This window comes from Melanotaenia boesemani, chromosome 19 (assembly GCF_017639745.1).
Source record: "Melanotaenia boesemani isolate fMelBoe1 chromosome 19, fMelBoe1.pri, whole genome shotgun sequence".
Classification (NCBI taxonomy): domain Eukaryota; kingdom Metazoa; phylum Chordata; class Actinopteri; order Atheriniformes; family Melanotaeniidae; genus Melanotaenia; species Melanotaenia boesemani.
In genome coordinates this window covers 16,484,555-16,508,702 of record NC_055700.1, presented here as the reverse complement: position 1 = coordinate 16,508,702, position 24,148 = coordinate 16,484,555, and the positions used below count along the sequence as shown (strand labels likewise).

Below are 24,148 nucleotides of genomic sequence, written 5' to 3'. Positions count from 1 at the left end.
TACACAAAGTATGAGGTACAATCCATGCGACTGTGTCAACGTTTGTTGATGTTATGTTTTGGATATCTAATAAGTATGGGGATGAAGCACAGTCTTTAAATAATGGTGCAAGTGAGTGACTCTTTTCCCAGAATTTAGTGACAAGCAGGAAAGAGCAGGCATCAACATGCATCTCCAAACTGTGATCTTGAGAGGGGCGTGTCGAAGGAATGGAGGCGGATCAAAAGGGATGTTTTCAACTTTACATCATCAGCTCACCTGTGTAAGGTGCAAAAACTGGTGTCTTGTCCTTTGTCCTTTTGCAGTTCGCAAGTAGAGGTGTGAGAGGCAAAGGTGTGGCTTTTTGGAGATGAATCTATATAGCAGCTTTGGAAACCTCATGGAGGCTTGGGTAAACAAAGATAGAACTTGTACTGGATCCGAGTGGATTGGAAATAATGCAGAAGACTCTCCAACATCTTCTGACATGAGCACAAACCCATGTTCAGAATCCGTGGACTCTGGAGTTGAGACAGCCAGCTGTGACACACCATGTGCTGCTACATCCTGCTCCGTCTCAACAAATAATGCAGAGGTGGATCTGATTACGGAACCAAATGAAGAACTCACTCCAGGATTAACATCCCAGTCTCCCTTCCCGTCCTTTTCTGTGACATCCTCCTCTTCCTCTTCTTCCCCTCGACTGTGTGCCAGCAGAGCTGAAGAAGTCTCCGTCGACTTGCATCTAAAAGTAGTAAAAGCACTACAAAGGGTGAACTCTAGACGTTTAAAGCGTGAAGATGAGCTGCACAGCCGACCGCCTCAAGCATCTTTTCCATCTAAACAGCACACACCAAAGTCAGAGAGACGTCAGAGGTCAGAAAGTTTGGGGCCAAGAAGACGGGTCGCCAAGCAGATGTCAGAAACGCATAGACGTCCACTTTCCGTAGGCTGTTACATAAAGGGATCAGAGGTGAGATGCTTTAATCATGAACCAGTTTCTAGGAATTTAAGATCTTTGAGGAGAGATTGTGGTACACTAAAATATGAACTTAAATCCATTTTGTTTCTCTTGGACAAGTTTCAGCAGTACATACTTGTTTATGACTCACAGTCACATGCATGGTCTTGCACAGCTCAAGCTTGTGAACGTTAAAGGAAAGTCTAGTAGAGAGTTCTTAGTTAAAGGGTTGCAACACCCACACAACATAGCTACTCTAAGACAGGCTTGTCATTACCCGTGCAGAAAGTCTTTGATGCTTACAACTTGTCATGAGTCCATGTCTGGTAAAATAGATCATAAACCAGTCTGGCAAGGTGACAAGCATCAGAGGACTCAATGGAAAAATGAGCGGGAGTTAAGCAGTCTGCGGGGTGTCGAAAGTTAAAGCAGAAAGCTGAGAAAATTCACTTTGATTATGACCAGTGACTTAAAAGACCAGCATTAAAATCAGCTCGTCCTGATGGCGCATATTGTTGCAACAATAGCTTTTAGTCTTTTCATTTAAATATTTCTTAACGAATCAATCTTGGGTGTGTGTGTGTGTGTTTGCGTGCAGGTATTCTTTGTATTGTTGTGGTCAAGGATAAATGACTGACAGGAACGCGGCAAGAATAAGTCATGTAACGTCAACTCTCAAAACAACAGTTAAATGCTTTTGTGATTTTCATCACTGTTAAAAGGCCACATGATTGAGTTAGAAACTGCAACGCAAATCTGCCTACTCTCACTAAACAGGTCGAGACTCACCTTTAAAAAACAGGACAAGTTCAGAAATCAGAGTAGCATTTTCCATAGTTTATAGATATCTTGATATCATTATCAGCTTTGTTTTTGTGATTATATTGACTTTTTATTATGTTAGCAAGCAGAAAGTCTGCTGATTTACCATGAAGTGTATGCTAACTTTCTATTTACAATTAAATATGAGCATGCAAACGTGCTAACATCATTAAACACCAAGGCTGGGGCTATAAAAACTTTTATTTTTATTCATGTGTTCAACTAGAAAACAATATGAAATAAATAGCTAACTAAAACACTCAGTTTCAAGTCAGAAGTTTAAAGTAAATAGTAATTAAGAGATGACCTTAAGGTGAAAACACTCAGCTTGCTCCAAGTTTGCAAACCTCACTTTAACGATTGTTATTCAGCCTCATGTTGGTCACAGCTGTAACTGTCCACGTCCCAAAGTTCCCCCTTCAAGGAATCATGGATGTCTACAGATTATGATTCTGGACACAGACAAGTAAAAGGCTGTCATTTTGCCCTTCCAAGTGCTATCTTTACTTAAAGAGACACATAAGAACTATAAAAATATAATCTATATTATGATGTGACTGTTTTATGTCTTATCTATGAATCTTACAGATATTTTCTGTCATTATGTGGCTCAAAGTATGTTTGGATTTCTTACAGTTGATGCTTGTTTACATTAAATTCTGCTTGTTTGGTGCCTTTGTGTAGCCACCTCTGCAGGGTAAATTAGTCACATTTCAGTTTGAACTTACTTATTAACCCTTGTTAACCTGGAGCACTTTTAAGACAGGAGTTTGTTCATTTCTGAGTCAGCATAGGTCTCTGAAAATGAATAATGTCAAAATGATATAACCAGAATTTAAAGAACCAGCATAAAAAAAACTGCAAGTCTTTATAATTGTCACAATTTTATGATGGGGATTTGTATATCTTTGTTGTGCTCACTTTACATAATTTACTGTGCATCTTATTTTTTTTTTTAATTTTCTTTTTCTGTCTTTTTGGGATGCATAAATTTGAGACTCTTTATTTATATGAAGTTGTGACCTGAGGTGACACCTCGTTGACCTTTTCAGTAATCGGTTTGTTCATTTTGCAGTTTCCCATGGAGTTGTCATGAGTTTTTGACTATGTCTTATGTTTTCTAAAAGGTTTACAACATAATATTTCTCTTGCTTATCGATCTGTGCAGGACCTTTGTGTGCGGGAGAAGAAGGAACTGAGTCCTGGGCTCTGCTACTTGGAACAGGTATGTCAAATGCTGGAGGAAATAGCAAGACAGATGCACAACCCAGAGCTGGAACATCAAGACACACAGGTGAGTCGTTTGATGACGCTTCTGTGTGACAACTTCAAAATGCACTTAATGATTTGACAAGGTACCCAGAGTTTATGAATGTGGCACGCATTTACCACATCAGTGATGATGAGCTTCCGCCTTGCAGTAGCAACAATATTCCTTTCACCACTTCATTTTTCTTTAAGGCTCCTGAGACGTGTGAGAGTAAATCCCCAGACGCTGACAAGGAGGAAACTACTTGTCAATGGCTTGAAAATTCAGAGAATGCAGAAAGCATTTCTAATGAGCCTCAGCAGCGGAAATACGGACATTTTCGGCAGAGATCTGTCTCAGACACAACTATTGCAACAATGCATTTAAGTGAGTCACTCACTGTGTCACCGCTTCTTTCCTGGATACCTTTTGTGGCTTTTGTGTGTGTGTGTGTGTGTAGTTGTCCTTGTATAGCAATAGATCACTTGTTTGACTATGCATGTGCTTGGTAGGAAAGAAAAATGCTAACTGCAGAGGGCAGCAACTGAGCACACATGACCAACTAGATACGATAGAGGAGGACTGTAAAAAGCAGGTGAGGTACATTCACAAGCAGCACATTTCCCACATAATTTGTATGTTAACAATAAACACATAGTAACAGCTTATTTTATTTGCCATGTAATGTATTATTGGAAGGTTTCTCAGAAATATACAGTGTAAATATACAGTAGATAGATTTGATGTTTTTTCAGTTTTTGTGAAACAAAAATATTTGTATCTTTTCAGGACTTAACAAAGGATTCGCTGAAAAAAACAAAAAAATCCTGGAAGCTAAAATTTGGGTCTTTGAGAAGGGAGGAGTCTGCTCTGTCAGACACAAAAGGGTGAGATATGGTATTTATAACTGTGTAACCTCTAAGGGAGCAGTATTATTAATCTCATTTGATGCTCTGAGGAGATGTGCTGCTCCAACATGGCAGCCAGCCAGACTAGAAGCAGTGGCTCAGAGCTGATGTTAGCTTTGGTTTGGTTAAGAGTTCATTTCAGACTGTGCATCTGTTCCTCTTGAACAATTTGTCCTTATTTTTTTCATGAAATCTAGCTCACACAGTGCCTCCAGTTTTCCACCACAACTTCTTTGCCTGATAAATTTTTTATCTCTAAAGCCAACAGATGCACTCATCCGAGAGAAACTCAACCCGCCGACGGTTCAGCCAGCTGTTGAGGGGAAGGAGGAAAACTCAGCCTGTATAAATGTGCCGCAGTGTCTCTCTATATGTTCGGACATGTTATTTTTTGAAGAGAAGAAAAGCACTGCCTTCAAAATGTCTTCCTAAAGTCTCATATGCAGTAACTTCTATCCATTAATCCCAGCTGCTCTCAGGCGAGAGGCAGGGTACACCCTGGACAAGATCTTCAGATGTTTACTGGGCCAACATGAGCGAAACAAGCAACCACCATAACAGTGGTTGACATTTGAACATGTTAATTTGTTGCCTTGTCATTGAGTGCAATTCAAGGCAGTGGAAAGCTCAGCTGGGTCTTCATGTGTAGCTATTTTTCACAAAGCTGTAGATCTGTAAATAATACTGGAAATAATGTAAAAATAAGTTATCATAATTTTTCACCAATTTGTTTCAATGAAATTCTGCAACAGAAACAAAAGCATGACGTTGATATTGTTCTGTGTGTGTTTTCTAATGCAGTTGTCCTTAATATGAATATTTTGATATTATACAGCATCACTTTCATGCATAAGGATAGTAATCTATAATATATTTTAGTCATTTTATTTATAATATGAAATTAAGATAATTTTCTTGATTCTTTTTTGTGTTTCAAATTAAGACAACATAAAACAAATACACATACAATGTGCAGAAAGGCTGGAATAATTGGCTTTCTTGTTTGTTTGGGGTTTTTTTGTAAAAAGAATTTGAGCAACTGTATTACTATTACTTTTTGTATTACTAATTGCCTTAAATGAAACAACCTCAGGGGTATACAGTGTTACTATTTCCTCAATCATGCCTTTCAAAATCAATCAAAACATTAAACATGACTAAATTTGATGATGCCAGTACTGGATCTTGGAAATATTGTTTACCTTCAACACCATCAGTACTGATAATCTATCTATAATCTATCTATAATCTATAGGCTGTTTTTGAAAGATGGACATAGATATGAGGTTCTGAAACATAAAACCATTGCAGAAGTATAATGTAGTTTAATACTGCAGAGGATTGCTTTGCAAACTTTCATGAAATGCTAATTTAACTATTTCTCTTTATTCCTGCAGTGGTGGCTGGTATTATTCCTAAAAATAGATGTATTTTGTCCAGTCAGGTGTTACATTTCTATCATCTTGTCTAAATGTTCTCACGTCAGCTTCCAACAATGACTGTACTTAGTGCATCAAAACAGTAGTCCTTTCAATCATTAATTTGAAACAATGAGTGGCTTTGTTACCTCCGCCGAGGAGGAGGTTATGCTTTTGACGGCATACGTCTGTCTGTCTGTTATTAACGTAACTCAAAAAGTGATAGACTGATTTTGATTAAATTTTCAGGTAATCTCTGAAATGCAATAAGCAGTGGTGGACAGTAACCGTATAGTACTTTATAGTATAGTACTTGTGACATTTGACTTCCTGGAAGCCAAATATTACAAGTAAAACAAGTGACCAGCTCAATGAAAACAAGCCCAAAAGTAGCAACTTTGCATTATTTTGCTGCAGACATTGACGGATCTGTCTCAAGAAGTAGAGCCTGCTCATCTCCTTCTTGTACACATTATCTGTGTTGGATTTCCAGTCCAGTCTGTGGTCCATGGTCACTCCCAGGTACTTATAGGTCTCCACCTCCTGCCCCATGATTTTCAGTGGAGTTACAGTAATCCTTTCTCCGAAAGTCTATCACCATCTCTCTGGTCTTGGTGACATTCAGATGCAGGTGATTCATGCCAGTCCACACTACAAACCCATCTACCAGCGCTCTGTACTCTTCCTCCCCTCCCTCTCCCACACACCCATCAACAGCTGAGTCATCAGAGAATTTCTGACAGTGGCAGGACTCAGTGTTGCACTGAAAATCAGTGGTGTATAAGGTGAAGAGGAAAGGGGACAACACAGTCTCCTGAGGAGCTCCTAGATCACTGACCACCACGTCAGACAGGAAGCTGCCCAGATGGAAAAACTGTGTTACGGCTGTCAACTAATTACTCCATCATGTATGCAAATCACCATGTGTCATCACCTGGCTGGGACTGGCTACACTACGTCACACCTTCCTCAGCTGCTCCCTGCTTCGCTGCCCTCTGGATCAACTGCTGCTGCTGAGGCCATCCTCCACAGATAAAAAGTCGTGACATCCTTCATTCAGTGGCAGCTGTGTTCTGGCTGACAGCTTGCCCACCTTGTTGAGACTCTTGGGGGTTGAAATACATGTAGAGAAATGTACACTGTTGCCCCCTGTGGTCACAGATTCAGATGGGTCACAGATTTTGGTGTAACATCACTAATGTATGTTGTGTTATGCTCTCAGTTAATGGTGCTGTTTACTTTGTAGTGCAGTCAGTTAGGATTTTGTTTGTGTTGGCTTGAATATTAATTAGGTAGCCTGGCCATTCTGTTTTGTTTATTTCTTTGATTTGAGTAGCACCACCCTCCCTTCCCTCCTGTATTTCTGTCAGTTTACATTCCACTTGCCACATAGAACAATAAATTCCTGGTTACTCCATTTTACATCATTCTTTAATGTTACTTCCTCCTTCCCCACTATTTGCCTGGTTGTAACAGTCAGTGATCCAGGAGAACAACCCCCACAGCTTCTCACCCCTTTAAATCTTTTCTAAAGATGCGATTGTTTACCTTGGCCTTTGGCTGAGTACAGGCACTTTATTGGGGTTTTTATGTTGTACCTTTGTATGTTCTCCCTTTGTTTTCATATTTTATTGCTTTGTGTATAAATGTGCTATAGAAATAAACTTGACATTGACTTGACATACCGTATGTTAATACTGATGCAGCTGTTTGCCTCTCTACCAGAGAATGCAATAATTTTGGACCTTATGATAAAAAAAAAAACAAAAAAAAACTCCAGATAACAAAGCGAAGAGCAGGCACCAGACACAGAGACACTCTTTCTACACTTTACCTGGAAACAGTTAAACAGTTTCCATCTCTGTTCTTTTTATTTTCTTTCTCAATCAAACACACAGTGAGATGAATGCTGTTCTAACATCCATCAAAGTGCTGGAGTATAGATTTTTTTTTTTTACTTTATTAACAAATTACACTTTTTGGAAGTAGTTAACATGTCTGCTCTCACTGATTCTTACTAACTGCTTAGTTTTAGTGGCTTTAAGGAGTTGCACAATTTATATTCATATTTAAGGGAGCTCAAAGATTTGTGGTGTGCATGATCGTTTATGAGCTGGTCTGGGCCAAAATGGCAGGGCTGATATTTTTTGTCCCAGTCCACCCATGCATTCAGTGTAGGGATGTTCAAAACGTTACAAAACACCACAACAGGCCATCTTCTAGTAAAGATGAATACTGACTTGGCATCTTGTCAAGGATGTATACTCCTAACTAGGTCCTATTATAGTAAGAGGAGCTGATCTCCCCCATTTGAGTCTTCCTCATTTATTTGTGGAAGCATAGCCAAAGCTTATTCTGCATTATTTTTTCTGCTTCTGTTCATTTTTTTATTATGTTTTCGGTGGTGTCAGCTTGTCTGTCTGTTAGCAACATAATTCATAAAGTTATGGATGGATTTTAATTAAAAATTTTCAGGAAATGTCATGAATAGAATAAAAAAAAACAAGTGATTACATTTTGGAGGTGATCCAGATCACTGTCTGGATCCAGGAATTTTTTCAAGGATTCTTTACTATTTGGAGATGGAGATAATGTTGCCATTAATGCCCAGAATTATTGGCAAAAAAAGACAGGATAACCTCATGTTAGATGTTATAATACAGGGGTGGCCAACGTCCATCCTCGAGAACCACAATCCTGCAGATTTTCCAAATGTCCGTGCTCCAACACACCTGATTCAAATTAAATGGATTCAATAGCCTATAAGGATCTGCACAATGACTCATTAGTTTAAGTCAGGTGTGTTGTAGCAGGGAAATTTGGAAAACCTGCAGGACTGCGGCGCTCGAGGACCAACGTCAGCCACCCTGTTATAATACAACGTTGTTTGACCTGAATCATGTTGATATTCTGGACCTGGTGATCCAGAAGGCCAAATGTAGGGGGTACCGGGTGGGCTGTTGGGCCTGTTGGGGTTTTTCTCAGGTGACTGACCCTATGGCTAAGCGGACATCTGCGCTTTCTCAGTGCTTCTAGTTCATAATTTGATTGAAACTGAAATGGTCATTGTTCATGGAAAAGGTCATATCCACCTCTAGGACAAAATAAAACTTTTTTTTTTTTGCTTGTTTTTAACAAAATAGCCATATAAAATGTTAGTTAATGTTATGTTTATTTCTCCCTATTGGGTCAAGTGACTACAAACAGTTGATGTAGTTAACATTACAAAGTTATTTTAATGGAACAGACTAGCACTGTTATCTGTGGTCCAGACACCTGTCCTATAGGATAAATATTTATGACCTTGATGAATGGGAATAATGGTATAGTATAACTATGCATTAGCTTGATGCCTGGCTTTGTGAGCTAGATAGATATTGAGGTATTGCAATGATGAGCTCCCAGTTGGATTGCTGTAATGCGAAATGAGTGCAGTTAATAAAAAATTTATGCTCTGGTGCAGAAACAATTCTCTATATTGGCTCAGGTATATTGGTATAGATTCTCAGTCATCCATGTCATTCTACAGGCTTGAATAAAGACAACTGGAGTTTTCTGGTTTCATGAAAATGTTTTGCCTTTCATGAAAGGCTCTGTCTCAGATATGTCACGCAGGATAACAACTCTCCTTTTGAGACAGGTATAATTCTCTCACTACTTGGGGATAAAGGGTTAATGCAGTGGTTCCCAAACTTTTTCTGTGGGGTCCCCTTTTCATCAACGGTAATAATGTCAAGCCTAAAGGTAAGATATTCCTCATCATATTTTCTTCTCTTTTAAAATTTTGGGTTGTTAAAATCTTTGTTGTTGATTCAACATCTTTTGTCCATTACTTTCACAAAATTTGTCAATGTTTTGCTAGCAGTCCAAAAACTAAAAGTTTTATTTGACCTTGCTGCAACCCCTCTGCCTAGGCGGCCTTCCTCCCCGTTTTGGAACTGCTGGGTTAATCTAATAATTTACAAGTGATAAAAAGTAAACACATTGTTAGTAGTTGGTTAAAATTATGCATTTCTCGGAGTTTGATCATTGCTGGAAAAAACAGGGATAATGTAAAAACACAAAACACATAAATGCATCACTGGTCTTTTAATTTTCATACATTGTTACTGGAATTGATTTGTATAACAGAACAAAAACAGCCACAAATATGTTCTTGTTTGATTTATTTAATCTTTATTCACCTAGGTTGGGTGGGGGAGACAGACCTCCCCTGGCATTCCCATGTAAAGAGATGTCATGACAAACACATCCAACCAAACGAGAGAGGGTGAATAGGTTTCCAGTCCATACATAAAATACATTTATTTACTATATACTGAACCACCAGCATCCATTAGTCCCACACAGCATCCATCTGTGCTATTAAATATAGAGAGATAACATCTATGGAAGGATTTATTTACTGTATGTGTGAGAGGAGGGAGTTGGCAGAAAAGGTTTAGCTTATAGACGAGAACAGTGGTGGTGGTGGGGAGCAGCATCGAGTCATGCCTGCAATGGCCCCCCTTGTCTACATGATGCCACAGGAGGACAAGGGGTTGGCGATCTGGCAGGTGCAGGCTGACTGGCAGTATTGACGCACAGTCTGATAGCAGCTGCGATCGGCGTCCCCGCCCCACTGCACAGGCCCGTTGGGGTCAGAGGGCAAGCGGCTCAGAATGCTGGTGTTGATGGCCAGAGCAGCCAGGCCATAGTCAGTGAACAGCACCGTCTCACGCCGGCATGTGGGGCAAGAGATGAACTTGTACTTGGGACAGGATTCGTAGAGGATCTGCAGGCACTCCTCACACACCGAGTGCAGGCAGGAGAGGATGCGTGGACGCTTTCCAGCAAAGTTATACGTGTGACCACAGGTGGGGCAGTCCAAGGGCTCGCAGGGCATGACAGGCCCCGAGGAGGAGGATGAAGAAGTGGAGGAGGAGGTGGAGGAGGAGCGCAGCACATATTGGTTGACTATGACGTCTTCCATCTTGTAATGGAACTGGTGGTAGCAGATTTCATTGGCACTGGTTTTGCGCTGCGCCAGGAAGTTCTGCTCCCTGCGCGTCATGGGGGCTGGAGGCGACACCATCGGCCTGGGAGTCCCCGCTATGTCCAGTGTCAGGTCGCTGCAGGCCTGATTGACAATAATTTCACCTTCACCGCCGCCATCCCATGCCACTCTAGGTGGCGGGGCATAGCGGGGCTGGGTGACGGGCACAGGGCACTCTCTGGGAAACTTCTCCGATTGGATAATCTTGACGGTGTCCATGGGGATGGTGATGGGCTGACGCCTGAGGCAGGACATTCGCGCTCTTTTGGAAGTGAAGAGAGGGGCTGTAGCTTTAATCAGCACTGTACACCCCTGTGTAGTTCTGCACAGGAAGATTAGACTCCTCCTTTGAAATCAGCCATTAGAGGGGACGTGAGGACGGATGGTTACTTCCATGTTTCCTTCAAAAATCCCTTCGGTGGGTAACACAGTCAGCCTGAGTCTTTATGAGGGGGAAACTGATAAAAGAGCTCAGCCAGAGCAATGCAGTCTTTAGGTCTTTTTCTGTTACAACTAATTTATACTGATGATTTGACAGTCCAGTTTACACTATCAGTGTTGACAATTTGAAGGTAATTTTTTATTTTAACTTACTTATGTTGATGCACCTGTGCTCTCTCTGATGGCAATCCACAGAGCACACAGGGGTCTGTAATACTTTAGCACTAAGATATGTTCTCTCTCATATAAATAAGTATACTCTGGTGTGCACACAAATGTTCACATATATACATACAGTACAGGTTGTTGGATTTCTGAATTCACAAAGTGTGATAGAGCTGATTACAGGCAGTTAAGAAAGGTCCAAGAGGTGTTGTCTGAGACTATATCTGGTACTCTGCCTGGGTGTTACTCACCCAAACAACCACTTAACTTCCTGTTTTTGGCTGTGGCTGTGTTCTTTATTGACTTTAAAGTGTGAGAAAGATCGAATACTCTTCAGTATTTCCCTCTCCTTTTGGTCCAGTTTAGTCAGGAGACCTTGTGTGACCCGTTTCCTTGGCTTGTTGATAAGAAGGGAGGAGGTCTTTTTTAGGAGCCGACTGAGAAGGCTCAAGACCGGTGGTGCAAAGTCTTCTCCAAAGACTCCTTGAATTCCTCAGATGTGGGAGTGAAGTGTGTTTTATATATCTTTTTTATTTAGTTTCAGACGGTCTTCAAAACTAGGCAGAGGGAGTAATAGCAGTTAAATGGATGCCTCTGTGCTTGTCTTCTCTTCTTATCTTCTCAAATCCGTGACTTTCTTCAGGATATCTTTGGTCCATTTACCTATAAAAAAAGAATAAGAAATTTAGCTTTTATTTTTCATTAATAAAAAAAGTATAAAGTTGCATCCTCTTTCTTTGACGTGAGAAAACAATTGAGCTTTTTTTTTTTTTTTGACATTTATACCTCACTTCAGAAAGACTGACTGGAATTCCCTCAGGTTTATCTGTATGGAGATCAGTTTCTTTTTATTCTTATCTGATGGTAAAAGATGCCAGGGCATCACATGGGGTAAAAAAAAAATAATGTCCCATTTCCTGCTGCATCTTGGATACACTATGTCTCCTCAAAGACTGGCATAATCTGGCCATCTTGACTCAAATATGGATGTTTGACACTGAATAGCTCATTTAGAAGTTTGAGTAACCTTTTATTAAGTACACCCATCTTGTGTACTTCATTGCATTTGCTCAGTCAGAAACTGATTTTATGTACTCTTAATTTATAAATTGTTTTTATGGAGTGGTTGATTGAATTACTTGGTTTAGCACTGATACATATATAGTGGTGAAGCTGTACAATGATGGCACAACCACCAGCTCATACTTCCCTTGTTTCTTCCTATTTAGTTTTGTCCACAATATTTGGGGATACAGTAAGATACAGTTTAGAGCCTGACTGATCGATTGGCTGGCCGATTAAATCAGCCGATTATAACCCTTTTAAAAATTATCATAATTGGCCGGAGTTTTGCAAATTAAATGCCAAAATATTCTTAATTTCTCATAAAACAGTAAGTGTCAGGAGTCACGCAGAAAGAAGTCGTTACGCCGATTTTCCACTAGTTGGAGCTCTGATTTCATTCAAGTCCTCACCACTGTCAATAACTACAGCAGTAGCAACAGGCAGGCAGCACCACAGGGGTCAGCATAGCGGAGCTTGACGACAGGTACGTTTATAACTATGCTGTGAAATCAAAAATGACTCAACATGTCTCCAGGTTCAGTTTAACTCTGCTTGCCATGTGTCATGATAGCAACATGTGCTGCGTTGCGTCGGTCATGCTTTTCATTTACATTGTTGCATTACATTGTTGCACAACTTTGCATTGCTAAAGTTGTGCTAACCTAGCCTAAGTTATAGCTAACATAAACAGGAAGTAACTTTACTGTGGTTATGCCAGCCTAGCATAGCGTTAGCTAACTGCTTAAAAGCCAGTATGTAACTGCAGAAAAAACATACGTGTACAAAATATTTAAGAGTTCAGAAGGAGAGTCTCCATCAGCTGTGTGTTGAGATGCATTTAAGGAGGAGCGATGTGAACTCAGAAGGGGAAAAGTTAAAATGATGAATATTATTGTTTGTCTTCAGCAACTGTTATGATGTTATGTCACTCTTATTTTTACTTTGTCAGAAAATACAAAAACATGACTCAGGCTGTAACAGCAACTCACGGTGTTGTTGTGGAGTAACATAAGTGCCAGACTATTTGTGACCATCATATGTTTATAATGCAACTTAAAGATGACATGTTTTGGTATCTGAGAAAAGTATCTCTGGTTTTTATTATAGGTCATGTGAGTCATGACTTCATGGCCAAGAAAATAATGGAGTAGAGAAAATGTGATTTAATGTTAAGGGCATCAGAGGGCTGCATAAATAACTTCACTCATTATATTGCTTTTATATAGAATACACCTATGGTTTAAATCTAAAGATAAACTTGTAGCTATATTAATGGATCCATAGAAAGAAAAATTCACAATGCAAATTTAAATAAAAAAAAAACATATTATTTTAATTAATCAGCCGATTAATCGGTTATCAGAGGTTTTTTTCTGACAAAATATCGGAGTCAGCAGTGGCCTCAAAAAATCCATATTGGTCAGGCTAATACAGTTATTGAACAAAGGATATTTAGACTCCATGCAATGACAGAATGCAAATATGTGGGCTAAAAAAACATAGCTGTACCATCCAATCACTATCACTCACACACAAACAAAAGCTTCTTCAGCATATCTTAATTTTCTTATAAAATTAATTGTTACACCACCACATAATTGCTGAGAAACAAACCGTATATTTATTTTCTCTGATTTACTTCTACATCAATTAGTTACGCTGCAATCCAAGATAACTAGAATATCAGAGTTTCTGATTTTCATGTACAAAATAATAAAAAAGATGGATTTTCTAGATAACTTGGTTTCCTTTTCCGATAAAGTCAGCTTAAACAAAAACAAAAGAACTGTTTTAGTTTACATTAATCTCAAGGTCAAAAAATATTGCTGCCAAAACTCTGCAGTGAGTAAAGGGCCATGTTTGAAACAATGTGATACAAAGGTAAGTCTTTTAGTTTACGTTGTAGTACATTTAAATTCCCATTTTAACTATACCTTTAAAGAGAAAACTGTGCTCAAAAATGACAGTAACAGTGTGTGGTAAGAGCAGCTGATTGTGAAACAGCTGTGGTTCCATTCTTCCTGCTCCTCATCCACAGTCATCGTGTGAGCTGCATTGGTTCGACTAACATGCGTAGGAACAGGTTACAATCTGGATGGAGGGTTTGTGTCATACTGTGAGTGGGTTTGTGAGAAAGAACAAGTGTACAGATGAACATTTTTAACTTGATCAAACAGCAGAAGAGGGAGGATGACACGTCATTCATTCTCTGCTCGGCTGTCGGCAGTGATGATTCATTAGGGAGAAAAAAAAAAAAAAAAAAAAAAAAACTGTGCAGAGGAGGTGACCTACATGGCAATGAGGAGAGACAGAGAAAGGAAAAAATGCAAGAGGAGAGGCAGCTCAGCACAGGTCCTGGCTTCTATTTATGGTTTGTTTATCTGTGCACTTCTTAGTGGTTTCCTGCCCCCAACCGTTGCTGAAGAATCACACTGAATGAGGAAGATGCACCTTTCTCAACCGGCGGAAGTGCTTTAGCGCATATGATGCACCGAGCCATATTGGGCAGTTTCTCTTATTCATCCCTTCTCTATCAATCTGTTGACATATCTTTACTCCCAGGCACACAGACATGGTAGCAAGCATCACTGAAAATATCATCAATCACTCCCTATCTCACCAAATGTGTCCAACAGCACTGCAGCGCTGCAACACTTTCCCCAAAATAGCCTGTTTCTTTCTCATCCTCTGGCAGTCTGTGGGTACACACAGCAGGCTTTCATACACCATCAGAAGGATGGGAGTTAGCAAAACAAATATGATGTAGCAAATAGCATGAGATCTCTGAGTAAGAGTCATTATGAATGTATACATGTCTACTTTATCAATACAGAAAGATATGTGACATATCATAATGACATTTTTTAAAAAACAACCTTGATGTTGTTTAATGCGTGTATAAAAATAAAAATAAAGTACATTTAGTAAAAAAAGAAACAGTAAAACGTTTTGGACACATCTGCCCAGTATAGTCAAGTTTAAATGATAGGATGAGATTTTAATCTTTTTTCCTTTTAATGTTGTATGTACAATTTCATTTATGTGAATATACTTTATCATGTTTTTCATTATATTTATACACTTTTTTTGATAAGACAATTACATATTTAAATTGTATTCTGTACTTTTTTAATTGTAGTGTAAAGTTTTCCTTCACTTTAGGTCTCAATTTTTAATTTAAATTAAATTAGATTTATAAACAGTACCAAAAGGGGGGTATGAATGAGTGCTAGACCAACTGAGAGCCACATAAATATACAAAACAATGACCATGTATTCTTAATTGGAAACAATAAAATTACAGACTAAGTCGGATGTTGATAATTGCATTATAATGCAATGCAGTATTGGAAAAACCTGAGTCATGGAAATGATGTGGGTGATACCTTGACACATGCCCCCCATCCTTATGTTGCTGCCGACCAACTACACCCACGCCAATATGGCAAATACACGTTTGTTACTGCAATAATTGTTGAGGGTCATCTTGAAAAACTTGTGGAAGTGCCAAAACTACTCATCTGGGCTCCAAAATCCTCAGATTTTCAATTAGAGGCCTTAACCCACAACCCAGAGGATTCAATAAGCCTTCGACAGAGAGCAAAGAACACCTGCAGAGGTCTCGTGTTCATGCACTGACAAGCCAGAACTATTTAAGGAGGACCTACACCATAATAGGCAGGTGGTTTTGATACTTTGACATATTGAAGACAATTTAGAAATGCTGTTGTTAAAAAAAGCTTAAAGACTAAAAAAAGGCTCTGTGAAACTGTAAGCTCTCAGGTTAGGCTTGAATAATAAAGTTAAAAATAAAAAGCATGCTCAGACACATTTAGAGGATAGAAACAGTTTGTAAAAATAAATCTGATAATGGAAAGGGTCGAGTTGATAAAGCAGCTATACAGAGTGAAGAGCCTTTGAGCCTGGAGAAGATGATACAGCTAAAATTACCCACTAATTTGGTGACAGTACTATGAAAAGTACTTTTCATAGGGCTGATAACTGATGCAGGCTGCCTGCTGATGGGCCAGCTTTTGCACAGCCTCCTCCTAATCGACTGAGCCCGCTTCAGTTATGTAAGGGGTTCATCTTCAAGCGAGCCACCATATTAAAGCAGAGTGAACTGCAGCAGCACTTCACAGTCCTGACACTGTGTTTGTGTGTGAACATAGTTCTGGATCATCTAGCAGAGGAATTATTACTCTAATGAAATCATGGCAGGCATTTGACCTCATCGTCACAAGCAAGAGGAGGAAGAGAAGAGAGCTGACCACAGAGATGTCGGAGGAGTCTGCTTCAGCAGCAAATTCCTCATACCATTAAATACACACAGAGCTGCATTCACACCTAGAACATTCTCACCCTCAGACAACTCCCCATCACATACAGGGCTCCACCCTTCACATTCCTGCAGGCACACAAACAAACTGATAACTGGCTGATATGAGACACTAATATATATTTTTCTAAATGTGTCTACTTCATGATGGAAAGCAGAAAACACACACACAGCTCCACACACCTAAAACATTCCTCTGAAATCGCACTCCCACTATTTGTGTATTCCTTTGTGTATTCCATGCACATACCTGTACAATCACACACAGCTTTGCTCTGTCAGCATGACTAGATAGAGTCCACCTGTGCAGAGAGGAGTGCAGGAGAAAGGCACCATGTTCTGAATGAGTCATAGATACACTGCGCATGAGTTGCTCTCACTGTCTGTCCATCTCATTTTCTCACTGAAAATCTGTCTCTCTGTCCTTCTCTTCCTCTTGCTGTCCAGTGCTATCTCTCTCCGTCTGCATGTTGACCTGGACAGAACAGAGGGTGCTGGTCTTTGTGTCCCTATGCAACATGCCAGCAGTATGTCAAAGTATGCCAGCTATGTTGAGATTTGAATTCACATTCATACTCTGGCTCGTAAAAAACCTTGACACATCTCCTGCCATATCCGTGTGGAATATGTTGTGTTTTGATTACGTAACACGTCCTGACCTTTGCTAAATCTGAAGCCAAATCCCCTTATTTACTGTATGTTTGCTGGCTGCCAATATACCATAATTATCGCAAGCAGATGTGAAGCTCATGCTAGTGTCTGAACACATCTGGATATCTTTCTCTGGATGCAAGTCTGCATATGATGCATCTATACCCATCTGTCAAATGTATGACTTCAGTCCCATGTTTGTGTTTTATTCCATGGGTAAAGAGTGCATAGTAAGTGTGTGGTGAGGTGCTGATTTAAATAATTCAACCTGCTGTTATTCATGCCAGACATCGGCCATTTTGCCTCGCAATTCATTACAGCCAAGTGCTCTTTGTTCTCGTCTCGGCTCTCACAGCAACAAGGCTGAGGTGCACACATGCAGAAATATAAAAGCAATAATAACTACCATCGCTCTTCCTGATGGATGCCTCATCAAAAATTTATGAGAGAAAAGCTCGGCAAGTGCCCAGCTCTTGAATAGGAGCAATAAGAGGCTTGATTGATTAGGCAACTGATTATGGCTGTCTAAGTGCAGGTTTAAGGTGGATGACAATCTTGATGTTTTCAGCTCAAACAGGGATCATGTGTAAGACAGAGGCAAGGTGGTCAAAATATTTGGGCTGTGTGAGATGGAGAGACTTCGGCTTGCTGCGCTGCACATGAGGGAGGGGTGCGTTCGGAAGCAGCAGTTATGCAATCGCAGCATGGTGTACCAAGCGTTCTAACTGCAGCGCAAATGGATGGCCAATATGGAGATGGCTCAGTGTTGCTGACAACTACAGAACAGGCAGTTCTTACCCTGTCTCTGTTACCCCCCCGCCCCCCCGTCTGTGCAGAGGTCTGTCAAATGTCATGGAGACAGGAAACCCTCAAGACTCCATTAACACCCAAACTCAAACACGTTTAGGCTCTACTCACAGTTTCCACCTACTGTTTATGGTCAGTGCAGGCACGTAGGTGTGCCTCTGTGTGCTTACATTTGTGTCTCCATTCATACGTGTGTATGTGACATGGATCAGCATGATGCAAGAGCCGTGCAAATCCCAGCTTTAAAATTTCAAAGCAAAAAGCGACCTCTACCTTTGTCATGCTCGCACAGAGACAGAAAGACAAAATCGTGTGTCAAAAAGCGGCGTAGGTGAGCCACATTTGGCAGAACATGCAAATAGAGAATGTGAAAACCAGAAAAACCTCAGTGTCTTCACCATGAAACAGATGCAAAGCCTTGTTTCATCCTCACCTGGGTGTCTGCGGACTTGTCTTGTTTCCGTCTTTTCTTGCTTTCTTCTCGCTGCTGCTCTCCAATGCTGTTTTGTGATGATAAACCTCTTGCCTCTTTGTCCAGGGGACGTCTCATCGGGGGGTAGGATGCTTACTCCTAGCTGTTTTATTCTAGAGGCATCAACAACATGGAGGAGATGTAAGATGGAGGAGGCTGTTGCAAGGTGGATACATCAGGCTGCTTTCATTGCCATCCTCATCCTTCTTTCCCCTTCGCTTATCCTCTCTGTTACCCTCGTCCTTCACTCATCCAGCCTTGCTCTTTCTTCTTCAAGCTGTGGCTGAGCGTCACCCTCTGGTACCTCTTTCTCCATCCCCCTTTTCCCTGCTTCTTCTCGCAAATGATTCAGTTTAGTCTATGCGGCAACCAGAGGTTTTTGATCTCTCACCAGAAGATCTTTTCTTTCTTCTTTTCTGTCTGCCTGCCTCTTCTTCTGGGTCTTCAGGTAAACCTCTCTTCTCCTTCTTCCCCTCTCTGCTGTTACCTCTCAGCTGCCATTCATTACTGCTCCTTCTCCTCCACCGTCTGCTTCGGTCAGTGCGCCTCACTGTCACACATGCGCAGTGTTTTCACACATACATGCACACACACACACGCACACACACGCTCTGTCTCTGCTGCGCTTCTGACTCCCTCCTTATGCATGTGGCTTATTTTGCCTGCCCACCCCCTCCTCTCTCTCTCTCAAACATACACACCACCTCTCTCTCTCCTCTCTCTCTATCGCGCTCTCTCGCTGCAGCACACACTGCAGTGCCTCTGCAGGCGGGATCACGTTTGCTCGTCGCCAGAGAAAACATTTCAACCAATCAGGACGGTATTCCCCACCCCCATCTAAACACACAAACAACAAGCTATGAATCATACTTCATATGCACACATGGTTTAGCACACCAGCCAGGAGCACAGGAAACACAGGATGCTGATGAAAATAGATGTCATCTATAGAGCACAGCACATCTGAGATGGGAAACATAAATTTACTTACTAATTAACTTTGTCTGAAGCAGGATGCTTTAGAAAAACACATCCATCTCTTTCTGTTTCTCAGGCATATTTGCAGGGATGGATTTCTCTGACCTCCGAGCTAAACTGTGACTAATTCAGCTGAGATTAGTTCTTATAACATCGGATCATTTAGAAATGTAAGGGCAGCAGCATCTTAAGCTCTTATCACAGTTCTATACATGCAGTGTTGTTGCATAACTAGGATTTTGATAAGTTTTGTCTCTGCTAAAGCTTTCATGCTGACCAATATTGTAATCCTGAGATCAAAGTGGACGAAAAACATGTCCTGAATTTTCAAGTAATGCAAGAGCCAAATGTTTATATAACAAGAGCATCAAATGCAAAATGTAATGCGCAACACTGAAGCAAAGTATAACGTAAATTTTAAACTAGGAAACCAAACTGTTTGCTATACTCTAAGTCCTATAAATTGATTTAGTACTCGGTATTGCTGTGAAGGTTTCTCACACTATTTGGTAAACAATTCTTTGTTTTACTCATTATTTTTATGCAGTGTAATTGTGTAGGAAAATAAAATGCATCTCATGTTTACGTGTATTTTTTCTTCATTGCTGGACATTGCCTGAGCTGCATTGGAATAGCTTAATGTCATGTTCATCAGTATGGATTATAACAATAGTTTATTTAAGGAGAAATAAAATGTCTTTATTACCTTGGTTGTTAAAAATATGCAAGGTTTTCAATGATGGGACACTGACTTTAGAATCCCCCTAATAACTACTATAACTAAAACTGTCATAAACTTAGCACAAAAGGTGAGAAAATTTGTGTTTGGTGGATTTTTTCTGCCCACAGCTAAAAATGTGGGTAATCCTCTCCCAAAAAAAACCCCAAAAAAGACAAGGACAAGATTGTAAATAGGAATTTGTTCATAATGTGCTGCCTGGTAAAATAAAGGTTAAATTCAATTCAATTCAATTCATCAGCTTGGTACCTCCTCTTCATGCTGCTCACCAGCCTGGTCAAGTTTAGCTGTAGGATGGCAACCAGGAATTGTTGAAGGTCAACCAGTGTGGTAGTGCTGGTCACTCTAGCATGTACAGCATGCCCAAGCTGATCCCAGTGAAGAAATGGGTTGAGGCCTTTCCATCATCCATTTCAAATTTGTGGAGGTACTCTTTGATGAACATGGCTCTGTGGTGGAGAGTGTTCCCATCCTGGAGGATGGCCCAGATTCTGGAGATATGGGATCACCACCGGCTCCAGGATCCCATTCTTATATGTCTGTCAATCATTTAGGTGCCAATCAGGTGCCAGTCATAGACCTGTGACTGGGACACACCTGGCAGCACTTGAATCTTAAAACATGAGTGAACACCAACAGGAGAATATTGCAGGGGACTTAGGGTTGTTTGGGTGCACTACCCATCACATGTTTAGCCATGTTGCTCATTCATTCTACAGAAGTGCTATTCTTGTCCTTCTGTATAGCATTAAATTGTAAAGCAAGAACTGTAAGGGAAATCAGGCTTTCTGACGATGTATAATACAACACCAACTGTTATTATTATAGAGGAGAAATTATTGACCAAACCTAAATTGAATAAATTTTTGTGATCATTTTATAATTTGTTTCACCTGATTTCTACTGCAACAAAGGGTTAGATAAACTTGTAGATGATAATCTTTAGATAATGCCCAATGACATTGTGTCACAAACTCAAGCCTATGACAAGCCTCTCACAATGATTAAAAATCCAAATTTGCAAGTTATACATTATAAAATTATTTACAGAACACATTATACAGGAAATAAAATGTTCCACATGTCTTGCACCATCTAACATCTGTCCACAGTGCACAGATAACAAACCTGATGACTACATGCATGGCCTGTGGTTTTGTGCACCAGTAGAAAAAGTCTGGCTTGAGGTGAGCTAAGACTTACCAACATGGTTCAAATGTACAATTCCAGTTTGCACCACTCTATGCTTAGGTCACCTGGGTGATAATAATGTAGAAATTAACACTTCACTGCCTTATGTATCACAAAGAAAATTATTCTCATGAATTGGAAGCACAAAAACAACTTAAGCTTGAATCAGTTCAGAAATCTTCTGTCAGAACACATCAGTAATGAGATGATGTCTGCCTCCTCATAACATCAGCTGGATGCATCTCATTCTCTCTGGTCCCCTGTGATTAGTCCCATCACTTAGTGGTAGTGGTGGCGGGCTGTAACCTCGCCATTCTCGGGAGTTGGATGCTGGCTGGTGTTTGTTGGTTTCTTGTGGGTTCTGGGCTGCGTGTGTCGTAGGGGGCTGTGTCTCTGGCCTGGGTCCGGGGCTATGGGTGGCCAGTGGTTGGTGCTGCCTTGCAGTGGTGGGACGGGGCTGGGGTCAGGTGGCACGGGCTCCTCTGGGGTGGGCTGGGTGGGGGTCTCGGGCCCAGGTGTCCAGAAGCTGCCACTCCTCTGGGTGGGGGTTGACCCTGGTGCCCCCTAGTGTCTGGTTGATACTCTGGGGCCCAGAGCTTAGCCAAATGGGGTGGGAGGGTAAGGAGACTGGGTATAGAAGAGGGGATTGGGATTGGGTATGGTGGACAGGTAGGATTTTCTTTAACATTAGAAAAGAGTGCAGGTCCAGCTCACATACATATACGGTCCGCCGTAATTGGTGGCTATCACTAACAAAGCTCTCAGCATGTACATTTTGTTTTTCCCCATCAGGTTCAAAGGAAAGTTACCCAAAATCACTTGGCATATTTCTATAGAAGCACTGATGTTTAGTGTTGTTTTTATTGTTCAATTGTTTTGGGGGGTTTTAAATAGTCAAATAATTGGCTCCAGAAAAATGTAGATTTTATCAGATAAAATCTGCAGCAGCCTGGAAACATTAAATATAAACATTTTAAAAAGCCACTCATCTCTGATATTTAAATTTAGTAAAAAATGTAAATGTTTGGAGGAAAGTACATGATGTAATGCTGAACTGGAAAAGATAAATCTTTCATGTAAAAATATCTTTAAACAGTAAGTAGCTCTCTTGGGATGATATGTAATCTGGAAAGATCATTACTCATAGCTTTTTCTTACACAAAGATTATATTAATCCTGCAGAGTTTCATTCAACCATTTTCTATCACCACTTATCCTGTTCAGGGCAGAATGAAGGGTAATAGCTGAGCAGGTCACCAGTTCATGACAAACATGCACACTTATATACACACAATGATACCACATTTTTTCAAATCACTACTTACCTTTAAGTACTTGCCGATATTGAATACCGATATGAGTAATAATAAATCCTGCTGCGGTTCACTGGTAAGAAATGTGGACCATAATGTCAGATGCAACTATTAAGTGGTTAATTGCGTGATATATCAAGTGGGTTATCTTGTGGGCTTCCCCTAAATGTAATGCTTGAACACTCTCAGAATCTTCACAGATAAGGTGGATAAAGTATTTTTGGTGGCTTTTGTTGGATTCTAGATTTTAGGCATGTAACTGCCCCAAATAAGCTTCTCTTGCCAAAATAATGCCAATTCTGATCTTTGTTTCTGAATAACTGATGATGAAAACTTAAAATGTAAGGTTTGAAAAATATCAGACTTAATAGATAAGGAGGATAAAGTGTTTATTGGTGGATTCAGTTCACTGCTGTGACAAGGCGCAACATCAGTTTCTCAATGCCAACTTCGTTTCTGGACATCCAATAGTAATATTTTTCAATATAACTATTGAAAACTGTTAGAAACTTATAAGGCATCAGTAATAACTTTATGTTTAAAAAAATTCTTAATTCCACAAAATTAACCTGTTAATTTTAGCAACCCTAGTTTTTCACACTAGTGTCGGGTTCTGTAGTATTGCAACACTACTACTAATAGTAGTACTATTGCAACAGTACTAGTACCGTAACATAATAACTCATAATTCCAGCATGTCAAATTAATTTATCTTTAAAATGTGTTTTATTCAAATCTGTTAACACCCTAATTAATATTGTAGAAGATTCACTCTTTTTCCAGTTTTTATTGTAATATAAATAATCTGTAGTCTATTTAATGGCCTTAAATGGGACAATACTGTTAAAGACCTTGTTAAAGGAATCATAATTTCATAATTTTCAGAGATAGAAGGACTTCCTGTAGTTCTTTTTTTTTCAGAAATAAAGGTAAATTAAGACTTAAACATTGGGTTAAACAACTGATTGCAGCTAGTATTGTTTTACCTTCACCTCTAATTTATCATAAACCAGACTGATTAGTTTCGGACAAGAGACATAGGTGATAATCCATCATTTTAATCTGTCAATCGTGTTGTTTCTTCTAGTTTTCTTGCTGTAAGATTAACAGTAAAATAGTGAAGTGTAAGTTAAACATATACCATCGTCTTTCAGATGACAGTTTCTCACAGGAGACATTTGAACTTATCACAGCATGACAAGTACAGGTGTGATTAATAACACTACGGAGAGCTAAGTTCCTTTTAATGCTTCAATGATTGACAATGAACCAAGACATTCAAACCCTACAACCATCCATCAGGCGGTAGGCAGCTTTTGGTGAAACACCTGTGCGAATCCAGCTGTGATAAAGTTTGACTTGCCTGCCCCTGACAAACAAATCTATCTCTTTGTTCTGTCTAATTCTTACTACTGTGATGGACATACACAGCACCGCTGTGAAAATTAGTCATGTACTGACAATGAAATTGAAGATCTATTTAAAGTTGAGCCAAACAAAACAGCTAAACAATCTATGAAAGTTAAGCTATAGATAATTTCCTTTAGAATACTTTGTTTTAAAGAAAAATGCCATCAATACATTTAATTTTAACTAATCAACTTAAGCAGGCACA

The 24,148-nt window shown here is 39.9% G+C and overlaps 2 protein-coding genes across 2 annotated transcripts; one reads left to right on the top strand and one right to left on the bottom strand.

Annotated features, from left to right (window-relative positions):
* The first annotated feature begins 255 nt into the window (after nt 1-255).
* si:dkey-106l3.7 lies at nt 256-7,017 on the top strand. Its single transcript, XM_041969163.1, has 6 exons — nt 256-952; nt 2,931-3,056; nt 3,224-3,398; nt 3,524-3,606; nt 3,801-3,898; nt 4,181-7,017. Exons 1-6 carry the CDS (start codon nt 350-352, stop codon nt 4,266-4,268), a joined length of 1,173 nt encoding a protein of 390 aa, XP_041825097.1. The 5' UTR covers nt 256-349; the 3' UTR covers nt 4,269-7,017.
* Nucleotides 7,018-9,490: 2,473 nt separating this feature from the next.
* Nucleotides 9,491-18,963, bottom strand: rnf208 (ring finger protein 208). The gene is made up of 2 exons (XM_041970941.1): nt 18,274-18,963; nt 9,491-11,641 (listed from the first exon to the last, which is right to left on the bottom strand). Exon 2 carries the CDS (start codon nt 10,625-10,627, stop codon nt 9,851-9,853), a length of 777 nt encoding a protein of 258 aa, XP_041826875.1. The 5' UTR covers nt 10,628-11,641; nt 18,274-18,963; the 3' UTR covers nt 9,491-9,850.
* Between the last annotated feature and the right edge of the window lie 5,185 nt (nt 18,964-24,148).

What these genes read in the sequence shown, in the direction of transcription:
- si:dkey-106l3.7 (XM_041969163.1), top strand. Translation starts at nt 350, where the DNA reads ATGAATCTATATAGCAGCTTTGGAAACCTCATGGAGGCTTGGGTAAAC. An exon ending in TGGAACATCAAGACACACAG is followed by an intron (nt 3,057 to 3,223) that starts GTGAGTCGTTTG and finishes TTTTTCTTTAAG; the next exon opens with GCTCCTGAGACGTGTGAGAG. An exon ending in TATTGCAACAATGCATTTAA is followed by an intron (nt 3,399 to 3,523) that starts GTGAGTCACTCA and finishes TGTGCTTGGTAG; the next exon opens with GAAAGAAAAATGCTAACTGC.
- rnf208 (XM_041970941.1), bottom strand. Translation starts at nt 10,627, where the DNA reads ATGTCCTGCCTCAGGCGTCAGCCCATCACCATCCCCATGGACACCGTC.